At 50.1% G+C, this 22,980-nt stretch overlaps 1 protein-coding gene across 4 annotated transcripts; it reads right to left on the bottom strand.

The window, feature by feature from the left end:
- Positions 1 to 885: 885 nt before the first annotated feature.
- Positions 886 to 22,980, bottom strand: LOC144177890 (2-acylglycerol O-acyltransferase 2-A-like). Of its 4 annotated transcripts, XM_077705483.1 has the most exons (7): positions 22,731 to 22,980; positions 22,033 to 22,097; positions 17,564 to 17,753; positions 9,884 to 10,191; positions 7,568 to 7,748; positions 4,974 to 5,173; positions 886 to 1,222 (listed from the first exon to the last, which is right to left on the bottom strand). In XM_077705483.1, the coding sequence occupies exons 3-7, from the start codon at positions 17,743 to 17,745 to the stop codon at positions 1,071 to 1,073; spliced, it is 1,023 nt and encodes a 340-aa protein (XP_077561609.1). In that variant the 5' UTR covers positions 17,746 to 17,753; positions 22,033 to 22,097; positions 22,731 to 22,980; the 3' UTR covers positions 886 to 1,070. The 4 variants fall into 4 exon arrangements, with proteins under 4 accessions (XP_077561609.1, XP_077561610.1, XP_077561608.1 ...); XM_077705484.1 differs by lacking the exon at positions 22,033 to 22,097 and having other exon boundaries at positions 17,564 to 17,750; XM_077705482.1 differs by lacking the exon at positions 22,033 to 22,097 and having other exon boundaries at positions 22,731 to 22,978.

Genomic DNA, 22,980 nt, shown 5'->3' with positions numbered 1-22,980 from the left:
AGGGTTTATTTCGCAGTGAAAACAGTGTGAGTTGCAAATGCTGCTTTCCGACGAACTTAGTCATTACAAAGCACCGAAAAGACGCAGTGTCACTTACATGTATTCACCAACGTAGCGTGTACCTATCACTTTTGCCTTTCGACACTTTTCAATGCCTTAACCCATTTCAGGGCCCAAACTTCCGTTGAAAGGGCGCCTTTTCATCACGGAATTGATGCTCTTTGCCGCACTCAACATTTTTGAGAGCGTGCTAGCTGGATGGAACATTCTACCGGGCGACATTCTTTTTTCTTGCCCGCAGAAACAGCATCATTTAAACTTGCGAGAAACGAAAAACTTTTCGTTTTCTGGCAGCAGAACTCATCCCCGACGAACCGTCACCACAGATACCAGTGGAGACGTGCGACTACACGCCGACAGGTAGGCCTAGGAACTAACCGCATTCACACTGGAAAACCACGGTATATAGCTTGCGATGCGGGCGAAGTTCGCCTAAATTAGTGCATTTCTCCGGTCGCTTTTCAGAAAAAATGCGAAAAACATTGGCTCTTCAGCGTAGCGAATGCGTTGCATCAAGGTTACTCACAGCGCAACGCCTTCGTTACATACATGTCGCAAGCACATGGGTTTCAATGGGGCTCGCAATGGCAAATTGAAAAACTTCGTTAAATCGAGGAATTTGTTACATAGAGCCTCGTTACATCCAGGTTCAACTGTAACCGTACCTGTAACTTCTGGCGTTTTGGTGGACAGTAATTCATCCGTTGCAAAGTTACGAGAATGCAAGAAAGAAATGCCCGTCTATTTCCTGAAAGTAGAAAACGTAAAATTATAAACAGATCTCAAGACTATGCAGGCAGAGAGGATTACGGCTTTACCCAAATGAAAATGAGCAGTGCAGTTTATTCGCGCGAGGGGCAGGGACGAAGTTCGTCATGGCGGCATGAGACTGATCAACAGCCGTGGTTACTGTGGACTGTGCCCGCGGTGGGCGATGACGTCTTAGCTCCACCGTTATGGTGACAAATGACATTGGGCTATACAGTAGTGGGATGCAATCAGTGTTCCCTTCAGACTATCCTGAGCGTTCGGTTTTTGGAGTCATATTGCGACTTGTAGTCTTCAAATAACTGCATCAACGAAGCGACATATTTCTCGTGCAGCACATCCACGTCCTCCTGGGTAGGGTTCTCCATCTTCTCCACACCAATGGGCTTGCCCACTGCAAAGTTAGACAGAAAAACAGCGAAGTGGAATGTTGGGAGTATCGTGTGTTCTCTTCGGTCGATTGCGCATACTTTACAATCAAAATTCTGGGAAGCTCGGGCTCACGCGCAAGACTTGAATGGCGAAGCTCTTGTAGGTGATCACTGACGGATACAAAATTTACTTTTAGTATCGTTGTGGTGTCGTACTTGACGTCGGTGGCATAGGATTTTAATGAGCTTGTGTGTTGAGAAAGGCCAGAGTGAGCTCGTTTTCGTACGCCACCCTGCAAGTGCGACTTATCCTCCCTAGCGGATGCTCTGCACGCCGGGCCTCTCGAAGCAGAGAGGCGGCCTCTTCCCCCTCGGCGGTGCGAACTATCCGCGGCCGGGCCATGTGGAGTCAATGACCACCTGCGGCGGCTTCGACATTCAAGCGTTCTACTGTACAGAGCGCATGCTCACAGCGACACGAGGACGAACGAACGAGGGGCGTACGCTACGGCGTGTCTTTCTCGTCCTGAGCAAGTGTTTCCACGATACGGCGAACACTGGAGTTTTTTTGTGGCCAATATTGGCCAATCTCCCTAAGTGGGTATGCTTCGTTTGACGAACGTGGGCCCGAGGCACGCGTGCAGGAGCGATCGGTATTTTTAAGACCACGGACACCATACACAAACGATTCGCTTAACAGCTTCGCTGTTAAAAGGGAACACATTGTTTTATCCATAGTGCGCACGTCAAGGCCCACGGGAGCAGTGACATTCGAGCAACTCGTACTGGTTTCATTCTTTCTTCTTGTGGGGCCGAAGTCGTGAGGCTGCCTTCCAGTCCTCTCAGGTATACGGTTGGGGGTTGGAACTGGATTACATTTACAGGCCCAGAAAATGTATTGGGTATCTCCTACCACTCATAATGACGGCACCTGACCGTATAGGGTCAAAATTTCTCACCATAGCATGGAAGAGAATCACGGGCTTGGGTATGATGAGCAACAGGTCTATGGTTATTACGGAACCCACATGCTGAAACAAAAACTTCCGAAATTGCTAAATGTTTGTCCCACAAACGACATTAACATCGAAATGACACCAAATTGCGGACCTTCTTTTCCCTCCAGAGGAATTCTCCAGAATCAAGGGGCCGCTTCTTGTAGTTCATTTGTCCGTGCCTACGCGGGGTAACCGCAATAGATTCTTCGTTCCGAACTGAACCGTTACTTGATTTTTTAAAGCAAAGCTCTGCTACTTTCGTCCAGCGGTTTCGCGGAGGAGGCGCAAGTTAACCTTTTGACCGGAGACGCACCCCGGCGACACATTCCTCGAAGCGATTCACGTGATTAGCCGGGCCCGCTGTTGTCGCTGCGTACAAGGCCTCGTGGCCTCGTTTTCGGGTCGTTCTGCTCACGTAGCGGCGGCGGCCGCGACGGGAGCGGCCGCTCAGCTGATCGGCAACCGAACACACCCGCAGCCTCCCACGCAAGCGCCTCTGGGTCGTTTCGGGCTATGTGACTCATCTCGCGCCGCCTTCGCTGAGAATGAAAGCGAGGCCGGTCCTCCTCCTCCTGTGAGCGTTGCACGGGACCGAACATCTTTGAGCCGTGGCCGGCAATACAGCTACATCAAAGGTTAACCAAGGGAAACCAAGACTCATCCAGACTAAGCCAAGCTTTTGCTTTGCATATCCAAGCTTACCTGAACTAAGCTTCAGCCATTTTTTTATTTTGATTTTTTCCCCCGAACTTATGGAAATATGTGTGTCATCGGCAATTTAGCGCGCTCTCTGTTGTTGTGATGACTACGCAAAAACATGTTTGTAACCGAGACTGTTGCGCGCTTCATGTTACTGCTAAAACTGCTGGCTCTTTGTTTTCCTCTTATTTTTGGTGTGTCTCTTGATCATGCTGTTTCATATTTCGCCAGTACGCTGCTTAAAACTTGAACGTGCCATATTGTGCTGCACATTCGGGGGGCGGGGGGAGCTGGTCAAGCTGTTTGCACAGCTTTTTTGTCTTGCCTACATCATCTCGAAGGATAAAAAAAAAATGTGGTTGATACCTCTTTCAAAGGAATCGGCAAAACGCGAAAGTGAAATGTGCCTTCACAGGAGCATTCAAATGTTTATTATGCATCCATATGAACTTGGGCATCGCTATTTATATTACTTCGGTAGGCACTGTTAGACAAATCAACGTTAGACACTGGATTGCACGAGCCGAAACATTGCGTAAATCCGACTGGAACCACAGCCCCTTGAAAACCGTGCGAACGAAACGGAACCGAAACAAAACCGAAAGCAGTAGGTGGCGGGGGATACCTTAATTCACCCGCGTCCCGCGTGCACGAAGACGCAGGCATAGAGACGCCAACTTCTCGGCGCACATTAGCGTCATGATGAACTACTTCGATTCGCCTCTCTTAGACGACAGCACCATCAGAATTAAGAAGGTGGTGGGAAATATATAAGGCGCGTTCGTAGACCTATTGGCGCTTGAATTCATAGCGCAATTGCCCGAGCGCTGTGTACCTCCCGTTGCGGCAAGAGAGTTCAGGGCTCGGCTCCTAGCGCAGCCGCGCGTCAATGGAACTTTTTCTGGCGGTGTCATTTCCGTGACGGATATGACGCCGGTGAGATCTCGGTGCACCCGGGCATAAAACACCTGTGTCAAAAATTGACATATTATGGTTGAGAACCATACCACCAAAAAAAAAAACATTTTTTCCAGGGTTTTAGTTTGTTCGCCGATTTCGGGGTCATCCTATGCCATCAGATAGGTTATCACATTTGTCATTGATTTTATAAATGATTTCATTAATACGTAAGCATTTGTGCCACCCTCGAGGACCTGCTCCAGCTCGTTCATAGGTGGCGCTAGCCCTTTTCTCGGTTGGCTAGAAACCCACACATGTAGAGACGAATTGGTTAGCAAGTAAATTAAGAACTCCAAGTAAAGAATGACTGCGTGCATATGGGAACACTGCCGTACCCTGCGCACTGTAAGCTCCGTTGAACTATCCTAGCCCCTCTGCGGATTTATTCTACGGAACGTTGGTCGGATGAGGTGTCCAAACCAAGACGCACGCAGGCTTTCAGTACCAACAAAATAGCTTGCTTGCTTGCAAGTATTTTACTCCCCTACATTCGGTTTAAAAAGATGATTATCTGGGAGGACGTCATCTCGAGTGTAGTCTTCCTCGACTCCTTGACCGTTGTTTTCAAAAGCTACCAGCCAATTTTTATTGATTTTTTTTTTGCGCTCGATTTTCACGGAGTCAAACGAAACAGAGCAGTCCATCTGTTCCGTCGTTTACGTAGTTACCGTGTCGACCGGAACCCGACTGTGCCTGCGGGAAAGGGGACGAGGCGCACCCCACCGTGACGAATGCACGGGCATGGCGAGCGCTGGTCCGCGGAAATAATCCCCCCCACCCTACCGCGACGAATCCGCCAGTGCCCAGATGGGTCCCGGTCAACATGGTTACCACGTACAACACGGAACATGCGGACTGCTAAAACTCTATATTACAGGGTTTTAGCATATCGTCTGTTACGTACGTTCCGTGTGTACTGTGCATACAGAGACTCGGCTGCGCCTGCACGCGCGGGTACGGCGAGGAAGGCCGCACCCCATCGGAACGGCCCGTCAGCGGAGCTAAGCCACCTTATAACTGAACGAGTGCGCACGTGCCCAGTCGGGTCCCGGTACATACGATACACAAGGAACGTACGGAAAACTTATTTCCGAGTGCACCGGATGTGCGGACGTACCGATGGTGACAATTCTTTCCCGGAAGGGCATGTAGCCCCAGGTGTACTGCAGGATTCCTCGACCGTAGAAGATGGGTGGGGCGACCCCGGTAAGACTCTTGAGTCTCTCCTGCAGCGAGCGCAGCGTGGATCCTGGAGGGTTTTTCACCTGGTGGAACAGGTCGGTCTCGCCGAATGAGAACACCGGAACCAGGTCAGCGCTGCACAGGAGAGAGAGAACGAGAGAGAGATAACGAGCTTTAATACTTGATCCGCTTGATCCTGTACTAGAAAAGCGCGGACACGCAGTGGTTAAGGAAGACTCGAAGGCTAACGATGAAATACGGAAAGAACAGTGGAGAATGCAAAAGAGCCAACGTAACCAAAAAAAAAAGGCAAGGCAGATGGAAACGAATAAATGGAGAGACAAAATGGAACCTTAAACTTCGTTGGAGATGTACAGGGCTGAGAAATCGAACACCAGAAAGGAAAATTTTTACGATAATTCCCAGGGCAGTGCTTTGCTTTTTGAAGCTAAAGCAGGTTGCTTGCGACAATATGGTGGGGAATGCGTGGTCTGCGGAAAAGAAACAGAAACTATGCGGGACATAGTGTTAGAATGTGAGGATATCCATCCAAATCTACATGACGGAAATATTCGAATTCCAGAAGCCCCAGGATTTAAGGGTAGCAAAGAGGAAATTAACTTCAAGGCTGTCGAGGTGACGAAAAGAAGATTAGAATGCTGGTTGACGAAAGCAGAGAGGGGAATACTGCCTAAGACAGTTACCACCTGTAACAGAAAAAAAGTATTTTGTGTCTAATACGCTTTTTGTGCGTGCCCTAACCAGCGCTAGTATTAAACCAAGAGTGTAAAATATAGGTATATTAGTCCTTTTTGGTAGATGACATGTTATCACCCCGCTTCAAAGGGGAAACCAATAGCAATCATCATCATCATCATAAGGTGTGGCGATGTTAGCCGGCCTAAAATGCCTAACTTGCTACGCCAGATGATGACGTAAGAAAGGGGATGTGGATGACGTTGAAGAAGTTGATGCGCACAGATACGTTCAAATATTAACATACACTGGTCTCGGCCTGTGCGTTGCAGGTTTGCGATCAGAGCTTTTGTAGCCCGAAAAGCCCGCTTGGGACATGCTAAGACGTCCTCCAGTTGAATGTCTGCGGGAAGCGGCAGTCCCCAAGACACTGCAAAAGACAGTCTGTGCACAGAGCATGCCCATTCACAGCATGCCCATTCACAGAGCAGATGCTGCATGTTTTCAGCTCACCGCAGTGTTGGCACAGTGGCGACGTGGTCCGGGATGATCCTCACAGAGGTAAATGGCGGCAGACAACCGCAATGTAGATTCACTTGGATCGGTATTGCAAAGTGATCGTAAATAATTGGAAGGGACCCCCCAAGGTTTTTGTTGGGGGATGCGAAGCATATAGTCAGTCGATCGTGTCAAGACACTAGCCATTAGCATAAGCATACCAGAATACAAACACATTGCTCATTTCTCGCAGGCATCTCTAGTGAACGTTCTAAATGGTCGGTGGTGGAAGGGGTAGAATGCATTTATTATGACGTTAGACACCATGTCGTATTCTAACACATGTGCGGGGGAATTAGAAAAAAAAAACCCGCCCGCATCTTCCCACGGGGGGAACTCGAGTAAATGCGTCGCAGAGTGGTGGGGGTATCGCGTGAATGTTGCGTAATTGGGTATGGTTTGGGAATGCTTAATTGTTATTTCGTCTTTATTATTCTTATTTATTGAATGAAGGAGAAGCGAAGGCAAGGAGTAAAAGTTAAAGTGTATTTATTGCTTGGTGCCGTCAAGCAAAGCGTCAAGTCAAGCGAAAGCCAAGCAAAGACGCCCTTGACCGAATTCCGAACGCGCGCTCCGCTGCTTATATACACACCGCCCGCGTTCGAGGAGTACGGGGGAGAGACGCGCATGCGCACACTTCCGTACACAAGCGCGCGAACTTTCCACGCACCCACCACGTCGTTATCACGTGTACACGCCCTGCCACCGTTACTGTTGAGCGCGACGCAGCGCACGGGTAGCTACGACGCATGCGCGCACAGACGCGCTCCCCCCGCACCGCCGCAGCTGTTGTTGAGAGCGACGGAGCGCACGGGGTACACGCGCTCCTCCCGCACCACCGCACCTGTTGTTGAGAGCGAGGAGGGTACGGGGGAGAGACGCGCACCTGCACCTCGACGTGACGCGCATGCGCAGTGAGCGTGTGGACGGCGCCGACATCGACGAGTGACATCGCGAGCCTAAGAAATGCTCCGCATTTAAAAGAGAAGGTGGTAACGAACACGAAATAGGGGAAAGGGAAGACAGGAGGACAAGAGGTAACGTGAAGTCATCAAGGGCAGACGACTCAGGGCGGAGAACCGGTGCCGACCGAGGCAATGTCGGTAGGATGTTCGTTGTTGAAAATAAGTGTTACAGGCTCCCTCTAAAGCACAGCAATAAGGACGACTCTTTAGCTGCGTGCGGTTTCATTTTCTACCATGTTGTTCTAATGTCATCGCTACCATTTTACCAGTGTGCATCAGGATGTAGCAAATGGCAGTGTTCACCCCTCACCCACACATCAGGGCTTGTCGGACGAACCCCTTGCGGCTCTTGAGGGTAAGGGTGATCACGCTGCTCTCCTTGTGGGCGTCAAGCGACTCCTGGGCTCCCCCGACGGCGATGAGGGCAGCGTTTCCCGTGCCCCGCTTGGTCAGGATCCACTGCAGGCTGTCCCTGTCGACCGAGCACAAACCTGTGCAGGCGACGACAGAGGTGAGAAACGATGTCTTAATTAAACAAAATTTTGTTAGGCGAATATATTTCAAACGACCCAGTTTCTACTGGTCTCATAAAGTACGTGGCGGAGAAGAACAAACAAACCAGTCATTACTCTGACTACATGCGAGTGGATACAGTCCGCCAGAAGCGGAAATTCCTACGGGAATGGTTTAACCTGCTGAATGCAACAGATTAAGCGTGAAAGATGTATCGTTTAGGTATGCGGGAGTCTCCTGGGTCCCCATGCCTTGTTTGTGCACGAGTTCGGGCCCTTCTGCATTGCGAAGAGAAGGAGTGTTACAATCGAACCAGTAGATCACTCAAGTTGGGGTGCGTCTAAGCATCCTGGTTTGTCAAACACGCCGCTGGGTCGCGCATTACCATTGCATATCCCGTATATAGGGGCCAATGACGCGTGGCGCCCATCTATGGGCCCGTTTGGACAAACATTCACGTGCTTCTTACCATCTGTATACACAAACACGGGCCGGCTGGTGGCGCGGTATAGAGGTTCCTCTGCGCATCCAGCGCCAACTGTTTGCTTGGAGCTCCCCTACTCTTTAGGGCAGCTGCTCCCACAGCGGCACTGTTCGGTCTCGGTAGCCCAAGGGTGGAGGGAAATAAACATTTATTGAACTGTAGGAGTTCCTTTGTAGGAGGCCTCCTTAGACCAGGAATCCCTGGTCCTTGGCTTCCCGGCGGGCCCTGTTGACCGATCGTTGCTGGTCTCGAGGGCGTGAGCTCGTTAGCTGGTCCTATCACTGCTCTAGGGTGGATTTTGGTAGGGGTGTTAATGATGGCGATTGTCGGTACTCCCGCACCTTATGGTAAAGTGTATTGGGTTTGGGGGAGTCTTGACAAGTCAGCGTGTATGTTCTTGGTTGGATGGCATGGAGTAGTGTTCCGTGGGGGCTCGTGCTAGTTCACAGGTGACTGAGGGTTAGTGGCGTCCTCTGGTCATCTTGGGGTGTGGTGGAAGGGTAGATGCGGCGCTTCAGTCTATAGTGGGCGAGGACATCGGTGTATCATGTTGAGATGACGTCGCTGGAGGTCATAGATCGGTCTGCCAACGAAGGGGAAGGCTCGGAAGCGAGCCGAGGGGTGGAATCGTGGGTTTTGGAGCGATCGAGCCACAGTATAGCATTTTCCCCCCAGGGACTCGTGATTTTAACACGAAAGTTTTTCCCGGATACACAAAGACTTCTCCGATGTCACACCGTCACGGAAGTGACAGCAGTACAACAAAGTAAGTGGCCTGTAAAGAGTGCACCCCTGCACACAGGGTCTTCTTACGGGGAAGCAACCTTTAGTACTGAAGAGTACGTTATACTTAGGGTTGTTCGTTGTCGGGTTTTATATTTTAACACAGGCGTGTTTTCTACCGAGATACACCAGGATTTCACTGACGTCATATCCGACCCGGAAATGATGCCAGTACACCTTTGCGAAGCAATCCGCCAGCATGACGTCGCTCGCCAAGCACACCCACAAGACAGCCGCCTACCCTCAAATCATGCTCGGCTGCAGATTTCGCTGCACATGGCACTTTCGTATTTTACCGTTTCCTATGCCCGAGGAATCAACCACAATATTGTTTTCTGCTTTGTTTCGCGCTTTAAACAGCAAAAAATAGCAAAATGTTAGTGATATTGGTGGTTTCGAATCGCAAGGCTGAATAAAACCACAGCAGAAAAGATCTGCCCTCCTCTTCATGACTTGTACCCCACAGGAATTGCAGGGCCTCTCGGAGGCTACCAGTGCCCCGTCACCGCTAATGTAGCCAGCTCGCACTACATATGTAACAGAGATTTAGCATAGCGGCTAGTGTACACTAATGCTACGGCGGCGGGCTACAGGGACCCGACTGCGCATTCGCGCTCGGAGAGGGCGAGGAGGTCTCGCCTCAGTGGAACGAATGCGCACCGGCCCAGTTGGGTCCCGGCACGGGCCGCCGTAGCATTAGTGTACGCTAGTCGCTAGCCGCTATGCTAAATCTCTCTGATATCACCGTCTCAACGAAACCCTCTCAAGCATAGAGTGACGTGTATAATGATAAGAAACTCCATCCTCCCTACGGTGTAAGAGACGTACGAGAGTCCCCGCACGTACCGTGCCAGAGCAGGAACTCCCTAAAGACGGGGAGGGCGAAGTTGACGTTGAGCGTGAGACTGCACATGCGGATGCCCGAGAACAGGCCGCCGAAGTCGTTCGCCTCCGAGACGAAGTTGCACAAGGCGCCCATGCACATGATGCCGTGCGGGTGGTAGCCCATGATGTAGTTCCTGCCCTGGTCCAGCTCGGCCGTCTTGACCAGCTTCACCGGGTAGTAGTCGCGCACGTAGGACCAGATGCGCCAGCTGCGCACCCAGTGGCTCTGGCGGCCGCCCCGTTTGGGCGTCTTGAAGTCGTACACGTACCTGCTCGCATTTGCGCGCGGAAGGAAAGAGTGGGTACAAGTGGTATTTGAGGGTGAACGTGCTGCCGAAGATACACACACCCTCTGTGATAAGGCGCACCGCAGACGCACCTAACGACTGTTTTAGACCGCGTGCACATCACTGTTCTGCATGTGGGCCGGAATGTTGTGCCCATGACCGTGTGGTTCTTTTTAACCGCCATTTGAAGCGGAGCTTTCGCTGTCCTATCTCGTGCGTATAGATGGTATTCACAGGAAAGTTTAGCTGTCAACTTCTTCGCTTGGCAACACTGGAAATGGCCACGGACATGGCCGATGCACCGCGGACATGGTTTGTGCCGCTGCGCCCACACGCCGCAGAAAAAAAAAAAAAACACCGGTGGTGTCGTCTGCTCCGTCTCAACCTGATTCTCAACGGTGGTGTCAACAGAGATGTTAGTAATTGCTCTCACATTGGAGACGAAGCATTACTTTACGTTCGGTGGGGTAGAGTTTGGAACGTCCAACACACATTTCTTGTACGTAGCACGGACAAGTACCGCCATCCCACGGATCCCGACGTAACCAGTGACGGCGCACTCACATGGCTGCCTGCATGCGCGCCTCGCCAGTGGATACATCCGATACAGGCCAGGGGATCCGGAGAAAGCCAAACCCCTAAAAAACACACACATCTCTTCCCCTTCGCGCACGCTAGCGCGCCAACTCTGGCTGGCGCTTCCAGCACGAGACTTCTTCCGGAGAGCGCGTGACCTTAGACTTTACCCATTCTCCGCATACTCCAGAAACGACCGCACAGCACACTCGTCCACATATGCGCGCTCCTCCTAACCATCTGTAGGACGCGCGCTCTCCAAATGGCCGACTGCTGACCTTTTTTCCTTGACTCTGCCCACCTCTGCTGCTTGCTCTCCCTCCTCTCACACGCTGCACGTGAACTTAGCGCTTGCTTTCCCCTCGCCAGGCCGCGCCCTCTCCACATCGCTGCTCCCGCGTTGCCACGCCTCGTCCCATGAAATCCTGGACAAACAACAACTTCGCTCTTAAAAATTAGCAGTGGCTCAGCTCGGCTATGCCAGGATATACGTAGCGTGAGCTCAGGTTCAACAATCCAATCCAATCCAGTCCAGTCACTGCTCCTCGCGCATGCGCAGCACGGCTCTCCAGGAGCCACGCGAAACGCCTATCAAGTGGCTCCGGCGCAGCGTCAGACTTGGATACTGCGCAACGGAGTCTCACAGCTGGGCACGCGCCGGCGCCAGTGCGTCTGCCGCGGCTATGACGTCACTCCTCTGGAATGTGCAGACCCAATTCTCTACACACCCGAGCACCAATTGGATTGGATCCAATCTAATTTAATAGAATCCAAATCCAATCCAATTCAATTTAATCCAATGCTCCTCGCACTAGCGCAGCACGGCCCTTCCAGGTTCACGCGAAACTGCACAACCTCGGCCAGTGTAGCTTACTCTACACTGGGCCCTAAATAGACTTGCTTATGTCGCCATTTAAATCGCGCAATCGCTATATAGAGTACCACTTCATGACAACGAATGCCAAATACTAGGCAATTTTATTTTCGCGTACCTAGAAGCTCCAGTTAAACGCAGAAATTTCACGGGTGACCAGTGCGCATGCGCAGAATGCAAAGGGCCCACGTGAGTCTCACGGACGTACGTGTTGACCAACATGGTGGCACCGTCAGTTTATAAATGCGTGAACCAGTTTATCACTTGCAAATCAGTCTATAAATGCGTGAGAGGGGGTGATAGCATAGTAAAAGGTTGCGCTGGCGATCGTCTTCGGCGTGGCTTTGTAAAGCGGGGACTGAATAACTGCGGCGATACTAAGCATTTTCTACCGACTTCGGATTTGCTGCGTTTTTGCAACGGAGATGAAACCCTTGGGGGTAGAGGTACACAGCTTTTCTGCCAAAGTCCCTAGCTTTGAAGCACGAAGCTCTCTAGCGCGAGGCGTAAACGAGTGTCGCGGGGTTTTTTTAGTACGCGTTAAGTTCCAGCGCGAGGCGTAAGCGAGTTTCCCGGCGTTTTGGTGCCATGACTACATGAGACGACGATTACGACGACAGGAGACGCCAACAGCCCCAGCCCCTAAGGGGCTTTGTCTCTGAAAGGAAGCGAAAGCCTGGGTGATTATTCTATTCTATGCGCAGTGCGTGCGTCTGCTCGTGCTTTGTATGTGGGCGCGGTCTCCACAAAGTCGCACGCCGTTCAAAACATGATTTGGATAACACCCTCATACGTCTCATCACTTGGATACGTATTTTCAGTAGATTAGTTACCGGTAGGCACCATTTACAAGGTTGAAGTGTCACGTACACGTCTAATCACTGGGATATGCGTTTTGAATATAATAGTTATAATGGGCACCTTCTTCAAAATGATTACAGCCAAAGCAAAAGTGGGTGTATGTATCTTTACCTTAAGGCCGGTTGTGTCCATTGCAGCACGATGGCCTCTTTCAAAGATCTGCAGCCACGCCTATCGAGTGCCTGAAGGACGATACTGTGCTTGTATAATCATTGGGGCGTTTTTAGCAAATGAAGTCAACCATGGTTGCTAAATCCTTGTCTGGTGAGGAAATGCTGTTTATGTCCCTAGAGGCCTCACCTAGTAGCATTGTTCAACCTATCTAGTACAGCCTCCCGTGGTATCCGGCGGTGTTATACACCGGGGCAGGCAGCACTTCGAACCTGGTGCAACGCCCTGGAGGCGTAGCATGGAAGGTGCATAGGGAGCCCAAGGAGAGCGGCAACGCTTCCCCCCGTGCTTTCTCCTTCCCCAAAGCTGGAGACCTATGGGAGAGGCCTTCGTCCTGCAGTGGACACAACCGGGCTTAAGATAAAGATAAAGATTGCTGTGGTGGATACGTGTATGTTTTCTTAAAGGAGCCCTGAAAGGCATTTTGAGCACACTAAATGAACTAGCGCAATCGCTAGATTGGGTCGCCAACGTCACCTGTGCCAAGTATTACTCTTTTACGCGCAGCGGAAAGCTCACACTTTTGTTGCAAAGTTTGTCGCTTTTTTCTCACCCTTTCCTTCGTGTTTTTGGACGCCGCCATCTTCACATGTCTACATCATCGATTCCCACATGTTCATCATGAGCTAGACATCCTGCTATTGGGCGGCTTTTTCACGCACTTCCGGCAAAGAGATGAGTCGTCTGCTCAGCGTCGGCTCGCCGGCTGATCTGCCAGCGGAGTGCCGGAGTGCTTTGACATTTTACGACAAACGAAACAAGTGTAAACAAACGCTTAACCGTTTGTACTGAATGCAACACGGCCATAACACGACGTGGATTTTATCTTACGTGAGTACGTACCATAAAGAAAGTCCCGTGGCACTTCTTTGGTGCAATCGCAGAGAACGCCCTGAGCCGAATGCCCGGGTTTGACGCGTACATTTTATTCAACTTCAAAACAATCCAGAGATGCGTTTGAACGAACGCAACGTCACAACATGCGTTGCAAGTCTGCACCGCGATTGACAGACGATGAGTTGCCTCCTCCTGCCCGTCGTAAATACGGCACTCACCTCACACCCGGTTTGCGGGGACGAGCAGCAAGTCACAACTCTGGCGCGCAAGCGAGAAGGCTTTTAGCCAGGCACACTGCACATACCCCATGCGAGGTTGAGTGGTCCGTCGTTCGAGAAAGATAATGCAGACCATGGGAAGCACTATCCACACACACACACACACACACACACACACACACACACACACACACACACACACACACACACACACACACACACACACACACACACACACACACACACACACACACACACACACACACACACACACACACACACACACACACACACACACACACACACACACACACACACACACACACACACACACACACACACACACACACACACACACACACACACACACACACACACACACACACACACACACACACACACACACACACACACACACACACACACACACACACACACACACACACACACACACACACACACACACACACACACACACACACACACACACACACACACACACACACACACACACACACACACACACACACACACACACACACACACACACACACACACACACACACACACACACACACACACACACACACACACACACACACACACACACACACACACACACACACACACACACACACACACACACACACACACACACACACACACACACACACACACACACACACACACACACACACACACACACACACACACACACACACACACACACACACACACACACACACACACACACACACACACACACACACACACACACACACACACACACACACACACACACACACACACACACACACACACACACACACACACACACACACACACACACACACACACACACACACACACACACACACACACACACACACACACACACACACACACACACACACACACACACACACACACACACACACACACACACACACACACACACACACACACACACACACACACACACACACACACACACACACACACACACACACACACACACACACACACACACACACACACACACACACACACACACACACACACACACACACACACACACACACACACACACACACACACACACACACACACACACACACACACACACACACACACACACACACACACACACACACACACACACACACACACACACACACACACACACACACACACACACACACACACACACACACACACACACACACACACACACACACACACACACACACACACACACACACACACACACACACACACACACACACACACACACACACACACACACACACACACACACACACACACACACACACACACACACACACACACACACACACACACACACACACACACACACACACACACACACACACACACACACACACACACACACACACACACACACACACACACACACACACACACACACACACACACACACACACACACACACACACACACACACACACACACACACACACACACACACACACACACACACACACACACACACACACACACACACACACACACACACACACACACACACACACACACACACACACACACACACACACACACACACACACACACACACACACACACACACACACACACACACACACACACACACACACACACACACACACACACACACACACACACACACACACACACACACACACACACACACACACACACACACACACACACACACACACACACACACACACACACACACACACACACACACACACACACACACACACACACACACACACACACACACACACACACACACACACACACACACACACACACACACACACACACACACACACACACACACACACACACACAGCTTCGGTCGCTGCATTGGCTTAGCTGCAAGCTTCGTTCGGACAATCAGCGATGCTACGACGATACAGAGCTGCGTGAGGACGACGTGCTAACCACTTCACGTATTTAAAAACACAGGGGCAAAGAACTAGGTTCATCGGAAGCAAAAAATCTTTCCTCCATTATAGTGCCTGAAATATACTGGCTAGTGTGCCGAGGGCGGACTCCAGGCGGGCGCCGGGAGCGATGTACGCGGCCGTCTGCCGCTTGGGGAGCTGCCGTGCGGGAGTGTGCGCGTTCATCCGGCCCGAGCAGATCGCGCGGTTACCTCCGAGCTGCGTAGCAGACGGCAGCGGCAGAACTTTCCATTCCCGCTTGCGACAAAAGCGAGCGAAAGCGACGGGAATTCTGTCGCGCAACCAAAATTTGTCCCGACCATTCGACAAAAACGATCGTCGCGCGACAAAGCGACGGAATTCCTGCCGCTCTCACTCGCTTTCGTCGCAAGTGCGAACGAGCCTTTATGCGCAATCTCCGCCCCACATAAAACAAGCTCTTGCTTGTCGCCTGAGCATACGGTTGATATCTGACTACGTTACACTGTGTTTGCCAGTGTATTTAAACGATGTCACTAGGTTTGAAACGTACGCGCTCGGCGTGCAGCTTTGTAAACGCAAGCGGTTTCACATACGCACGCTATTTTGCTGCTAATAGAGTTTTAGTACAGCGTTTGTGGCCTTTGCATACGCTAAACGCAAAATTTTTGCGTCCCGCTACGTGACACCGCGATGGGAGTTTTAGTAGAGCGTCTCATCAGTTTTGCGTAGCGACACACTAATGCATACGGCGCCATCTGTCAAATGTTTTCCGAAATGTCTCGCCGGCTGATCTGCTAGCGGAGGGCCGGAGTGTTTGGACATTTTACGACTATCCAAACAAGTGCAAACAAACGCTTTCCCGTCAGTGTTGAATGCAACACATGGGTGCAGCTTGTCAGAACACGGGTTCTCGCTGATCGAGTGCAGCGTTGGTTTGCTCTTCGCCTTCACGTTCATCGCCGCTGATAAAGCGATCCGATCCGGCGCGTTTTGTGCACGGGTTCTGTGTCGGTTGAAAATGTCTTTTTTCATATGCCGCCGGTAGTAGGAATTACAACCACCGCAAAATAACACCCGGCACCAGCGGGGCCACATCTGAGACCGCGCTTTTTGGATAAACAGTGCGCGGTGCACCAAAGGGAACGAGCGCACGATTCTCCCCAAGCGGCTGCGAGTTCGCCGCCGATACCAACTGCAGCCCTGCAGTTACGTGCACCGCGAAAGGGCAAGGCCAGGCCGCACACATGCGGCCAGGTCATTCGTTCGCTTTTCCAGCCTGTGTCCATGGTGTCTACAGAGATGAAAAAGCCGAAAGAGCTGGCCCGTAGCAGACGGCAGTCTGTGGGAGCGCAATAGCGGAAGTACGTCACCGCTGAGGAGCGGAGCATCATGGGAGGGGAGGGCAACAGCGAAGAAACAGTTGAAAGGAGGAGGAAATACGGCGCGACGATAATTCGCAGTTTTTGATTTACGATTTCTCAGCTAATACTCATCGCTTTAACAAAATTCTTGCAGGAGGAGATTGCTAATACATTGCTTTATTTGGTTACATGTACATCCATGCATCGGCGGAAGGCATTTCAGGACCCCTTTAATTAAGGACGACCACCGTCAACACTCAAAAGAAATAAAATTTACTGATACCCTTCACACGAATTCTGTGTCACTGCCATGCCATGTGCTAACTCGCTTCACTCGTCATCCGCCTTGAGTGAGTGAAATGACTCACGAATCCACCGTACCGCTTCCATCAGCCTTTCTCAAAGCCCCAGAGAAGCGAACGTTCGTTGCCGCTTAGCATTCACTCCATAATCCCAGCGCTCACTGCTTTAGCCAGCGGAAAATTAAAATATACGCACCACGTCATGTACAGCAGGGTCAGCCAGTAGAAGTTTGTGCAGAGCAGCAGGTAGGCGCAGAACCAGGTCCACAGGAAGCCACCGAACAAGACGCACAGCGTGAGGAACAGCACGGCGGACGTCTGCAGCCGCCGCTGGAGTGGCACGTTCAGGGGTGCGAACTCCACGCCCAGGACCCTCATGGCTGCTGCTGCGAGAGGACAGGGAGCGAGCAGTTGTGAGTGCGGTTAGAGGATGCTCGCGCTTTTTTAAACCAAAGCCTTTTACCTATACTACCCCCCAAGGGTTCTGTCGCGACCGTTGGTGTCAACAGAAAACTCCCGCGAACAAATAAAAGAAGTTACTGGCACCGCCAGGAATAGAACCTGGAACGAATAGAGATACGGAGCGAGAGCCCATTGTCTTACCGGTTGAGCTACGAGCCCTCGCGGACACAGGGAAACAGAGGGCGCACTCACCGAGCACGTCTGTGGGTTGACCCCCTGCGTTTTCGCTTAATGCCACGTGATAGCGTCACGTGACCTCCCGCGCCGCTGTGCGCTCCGCTCGCGTTACGTGTAGTGGCCATATGCGTGGCTTGCGCAAGCGCTAGGAGTTATGTAAAGGAAGCTCACACCAACGCATGGCACCGCACTTCGTCCCTTCCATCGATCTCGTCGCCTCCGTCGGCGGCGGCAGAAACGGTAAAGTGAGATCGTCTAAGCGGGTTCCGCTTCTTTTATTTTATGATAAACCAGTTTCCAGTGATGTGCTTCCCCAATACAACTCAATCAACCAGCACTCATGAATCATGCATTGGTTAAACCTTAGCAAAGAACATATTTGTAGTAATAAAGGGTGTGGTTAAGTGCATTTCACTTGTATCCGGTTTCAATCCTTGTAGAGCCACGTGTGTGAATTCGAGTGACGTCGCATCCTGGTTAATCGTTGTGGGGTCGTTAACAGCTTCGCTTTGCAACCACCTTCACAGGGTGGATTGTGGCGCAATTTTTAGACAAAAAAATTTGTTTGCGATGGTTGATGAAACCCTGAGGATGGCACGATCGAATTGCTTCAAATCGCGTGAGGAAGGTTAACATGTCCATCAGAAAGGCAATGTAGAGCAGTAGTAAGTTACCGGTATTCTTGAGAATCACGTACGAACCCTTATTTCTGCTGCTGCGTTCTGCGTCACTGCTACTCCTTTTTTGTGTTGATCATTTGAAGACCATCACTCTGTAGCAGACGGAGCACGAAGGTCAGAAATTGAAATCGGGCAGTCAGAACAGTAGAGAACACAGGTTCAGGAAAAACTATTGTGATGTCAACGCACAAAGGGAAAGAATCATCATCATCATCATCCCCAGCCTATCTACGCCCACTGCAGGGCAAAGGCCTCTCTTATTAACCTCCAATTACCCCGGTCCTGGGCTAACTGCGACCAATTTATCCCCGAAAACTTCTTGATCTCATCTGCCCATCTAACTTTCTGCCGTCCCCTGCAACGTTTGCCATCTCTAGGGATCCACTCTGTTACCCTTAATGACCACCGGTTATCTTGCCTTCGCATTCATGCCCTGCCAACGTCCATTTCTTCTTCTTAATATCTACTAATATGTCCTTAACACGCGTTTGTTCCCTGACCCACTCCGCTCTCTTCTTGTCCCTTAATGTTACACCTATCATCTTCCGTTACATTGCTCGCTGAGTCGTCTTCAATTTGTCGTCTTCAGTTCGTCTTCAGTTCGTCTTCAGTTCGTCTTCAGTTCGTCTTGAATGAGTCGTCTTGAATGAGTCGTCTTCAGTTGAACCCCCTTAGTGACCCTCCAAGTTTCTGCCCCGTTGACTCCACCCCATTCTTATCCTAATTATCTCTGCCTCACGGTTGGGATCCGGGGTCACAACTTGGCCTAAGTAAATATATTCGCTTAAAAGAGAAACCACGCGTCTCTCCAAAAGATAGCAGCGCCTTATCTTAGGCACGCGGTCTCGATATCGTCGAGGAGACTGCGCAAGCCGAACTCTATACAATCAGTTGGACACTGTGCGATACAACAACAGCAAAAACCGTATTCACTGCGCACTTGTCTGCTTGCCACAGAAACCCGTGTCCAAATAAAGAAATGTTTTCACGGCTTTATTGGCTGCGCAGTTAATCGCAAGTCTTCATAATTGAAAGAGAAAGCACAGTAGTTGATATTGCTTAAGTGAGTCACCTTCAGGAATTGGTTCATTACAATCGAAAGTTCCAATAGGAATTTGTACAGGAAAGACGAAAACCATTCTTTGACAGAGGTTAGTAAGACTGGAAGTTTTTGCGAATGACTGTGACCTGTTGAACGAAGTAACATCATACCATAAGTATAAGAGGGACTTCCTTATGGGGGAGGGGTATCAATCAAAAGGATAGCGGCAACAACTGTTGCAGAACTGATCCTTAGTGCACGTACTAGTCGTTGCGGACAAGAATTCATAGCCAAGAGACCATTAGTATATGAAAACCAGGATAAGGGCAAATTTATATGGGCAGGTCATTTATGTACAATTCAATATCTTCTACTGCCAAAACGCGGCCACAAAACCAGACGAAATCTCAGTACAGCTCTTGTATGTATACTGTGAGTGGTCTTGTTTATACTATTATTTTACTTTTCGTTTCATTATTACATGTTTTGTCAACTGAAACTTTTCTTGTTCAATGTACTGGTATAGACGGTATGTGATAAGTATCGTATAACTGATATGTACGGTCTTTCAGCCAACCTTAGCCAGAGTTTAAAAATAATCCGATACACTCTAAGACAACGCAACCAAATGCATGTTGCTCACGACGCATATATGTAGTGTGTCACGGTATTTTTCGTGTTTTGCTTAATTACATAATTAGTTCATTTTAATTAGCCAACTTACAAACCAAGGAAGCTAGGCAAAAAGTCCAAATTAGAAAGTTGCAGAACGGTTTGCAAAACGTCCGAATGAACAGCTTCAGTCTTTCTATCTATTAAGTATTAGTGTTTTTCAGCTTACTGAGGATGTCCGCGAAATAAAAAAAAAAAAAAAAAACACCACGTGACATGTCGGCTTGTGCGCCTTGATTGCAGTGCTCCCAAACGTTCCGCGCACTAACAGCCATAGACGCGCTGCCGCTTGAAAGGCGACAGGACAGCAACGTAGGCGTTGGCTGCGTCGTTTACGCCAGCGATGTGCTCCTCTCGCAACCGCTCGTCATTGCGATAAGCAGACGCAGCGGTTATCGCTTGTGCTGACGCAAGCAACAGGTTCGTCATCAGTTCGACGTCAAAGCAAAGTTGCGCTATCACTGCAGTTGTGTATATTATCATTTTGATAGCGGCTGGGCAACAACGAGGACAAGCCTCTGCAACCTGCAAACGGCAACCTAGCCATTTGTGATCCAGGATTTTAATAGGCACGTTGTTCTGATGTTTGCCTCGCAAGCAGCAGCGCCGTTTTCTGTATACTGGTGGTTCGGGGGGGGGGGGGGGGGGGGTATTTCTTGTAGGAAAGATGCCACGCATATCGCGGGCTCGGTTGGTAGCATTCATATTATATATACGTAAGGGGGGGGTGGTGCCCTGTCCTAGACAGCAACAGCCGAGATTATCACGAGTCACGCACGGGCACCCACACAACGAAGGTATCTAAGGTAACGGCATGATAACAAGGACGAGAAGAAGAAGAACGAACGGTTTGAGTGGCGCAGACGAAAATGCGTTAGCTGTTGATATTGTAGCCGACCAGTAAGATCGCAGATAACACAAATGGCAGGGAGGAACCGACGCATTCATCACGGCCGTCTTTCTTTACACAGTGTCTGATGCCCTAGCGTGCGCTACAGACAACTTTTGCTACTTTAGTAGAAAAAGTGCTGCACCCACAGCGGCCTCTTTCCGGTGCAACGTGCCTATAGCGCTGTTCGAATACAGGGGCGGTACTCTCGTGTTCGTCCGTTTTGAAAACGTCCGTTTTGCGTCCGTTTTATTGTGACGTACTTCCAGTTGTAGGCGGAATTTGGGTTGACTTTTGCGCAATTGTTCTTGTAAACACATTTTAAACGACTAAACCTATTTTAAACTATCTTTTATGTGTTATTCCGCCAGCGAACCAACAAGGCGACGAAAAATCGTCTGTTCCAAATTGTCTGCTCCGAGAAGCCCCGGCTCAGAGCTCCGCCGTGCTTGCATAGCGTCACATCCGGGTGTTAGCTTTTAGCCAATCAGGGCTTGGTCAAAACGGACACTTTTGAAAAGGACGCGAAACAGACAAAACACGAGAATAGCGCCCCAGAACTTACACAACATGAGTATAAGGCGCATCTGAAAGCATCAATTAGCTTTTTTTTAGATGCTCCTGAACCTGAATTCGCTTATTCATCTATGTTCTCTCCCTTCGTAAACATACATAGACCCCCACCTTGATGTGAATGACATGCGGTGACGACTTAAAACTTGCGTTCAATAGTCCCCGCTTACCTTCTGCTGTTCAGTGTTAACCAGGAGTTGGGTCACACATTTTTGTACTCGGTGCAGCGACACCCCTGGAAGACGCAGTTCAAGCCGAAGTTATTGTCAATTAAGCGCTTGAAATGGTCAGAAGCACCCAGGCGTAATCCTATTTCCTCACAGGCTTCAGGAAACATTATCTTTAGGGAAGGTTGTGACGATGAAACGTAAGTCACTGACCAAGTCAAAGAAGCGGTTTGACGTTTCGGTACCCCTACGGGTACCTTGATCACAATGAGCATGTGCGCAATGAGCACGCACAATGAGCACGCACATGCTCATTGTGATCAAGGTACCCGTAGGGGTACCGAAACGTCAAACCGCTTCTTTGACTTGGTCAGTGACCTACGTTTCATCGTCACAACCATGCTTTTACCTGACCAGACGGTAATCCGTCAAACTCTGGACTATATCTTTAGGGAAAAAATGCACTCATGTATTTGCAGGAAAGACGTTTGTTAGGGGACCTAAGGAGAGAACAAAAAGGGGGGTAATATAGTAGCGGTTTATTTCCTACGTGTGCGGGCTAACGATTCAAACTAGGCGATGAAATACATCACAGTCTTGCTACGTGCAATTATGTGCGCGAAGTGTTTGTCCCATTCAAGGTGAACACATTTCGTAAGCAGCAATGCAAGAAACGTAGAAATTCGAACATGCAGACTCACCACTCGCATGCACGCCGTAATTACAGGACGTCCGCCGCTGTGGGATGAAAGCCGGCCCTTCGGCGTGCAGACGAAAGCACGGATTCGAAAGCTATATGACAGTAAACACACGTGCCGCTCCGTATGTGCAGAGTGCACACTGGGGAGAAGCTGGCGCGCTCTCGCAGTTCGTATAATTAGCGGACCCACTCCCTGAAAAAAAAAAAAGTGCTGGATCACGCAGTTTCCTTCGGCGGTAGATCTATCACGG

The sequence above is a fragment of the Haemaphysalis longicornis genome, unplaced genomic scaffold (assembly GCF_048455015.1).
Source record: "Haemaphysalis longicornis isolate Haplotype H1 unplaced genomic scaffold, Haemaphysalis longicornis Haplotype H1 scaffold_33, whole genome shotgun sequence".
NCBI classification, from domain to species: Eukaryota; Metazoa; Arthropoda; class Arachnida; order Ixodida; family Ixodidae; genus Haemaphysalis; species Haemaphysalis longicornis.
Note: the sequence above shows the minus strand (reverse complement) of the source record. Positions and strands in the feature narration are given on the sequence as shown.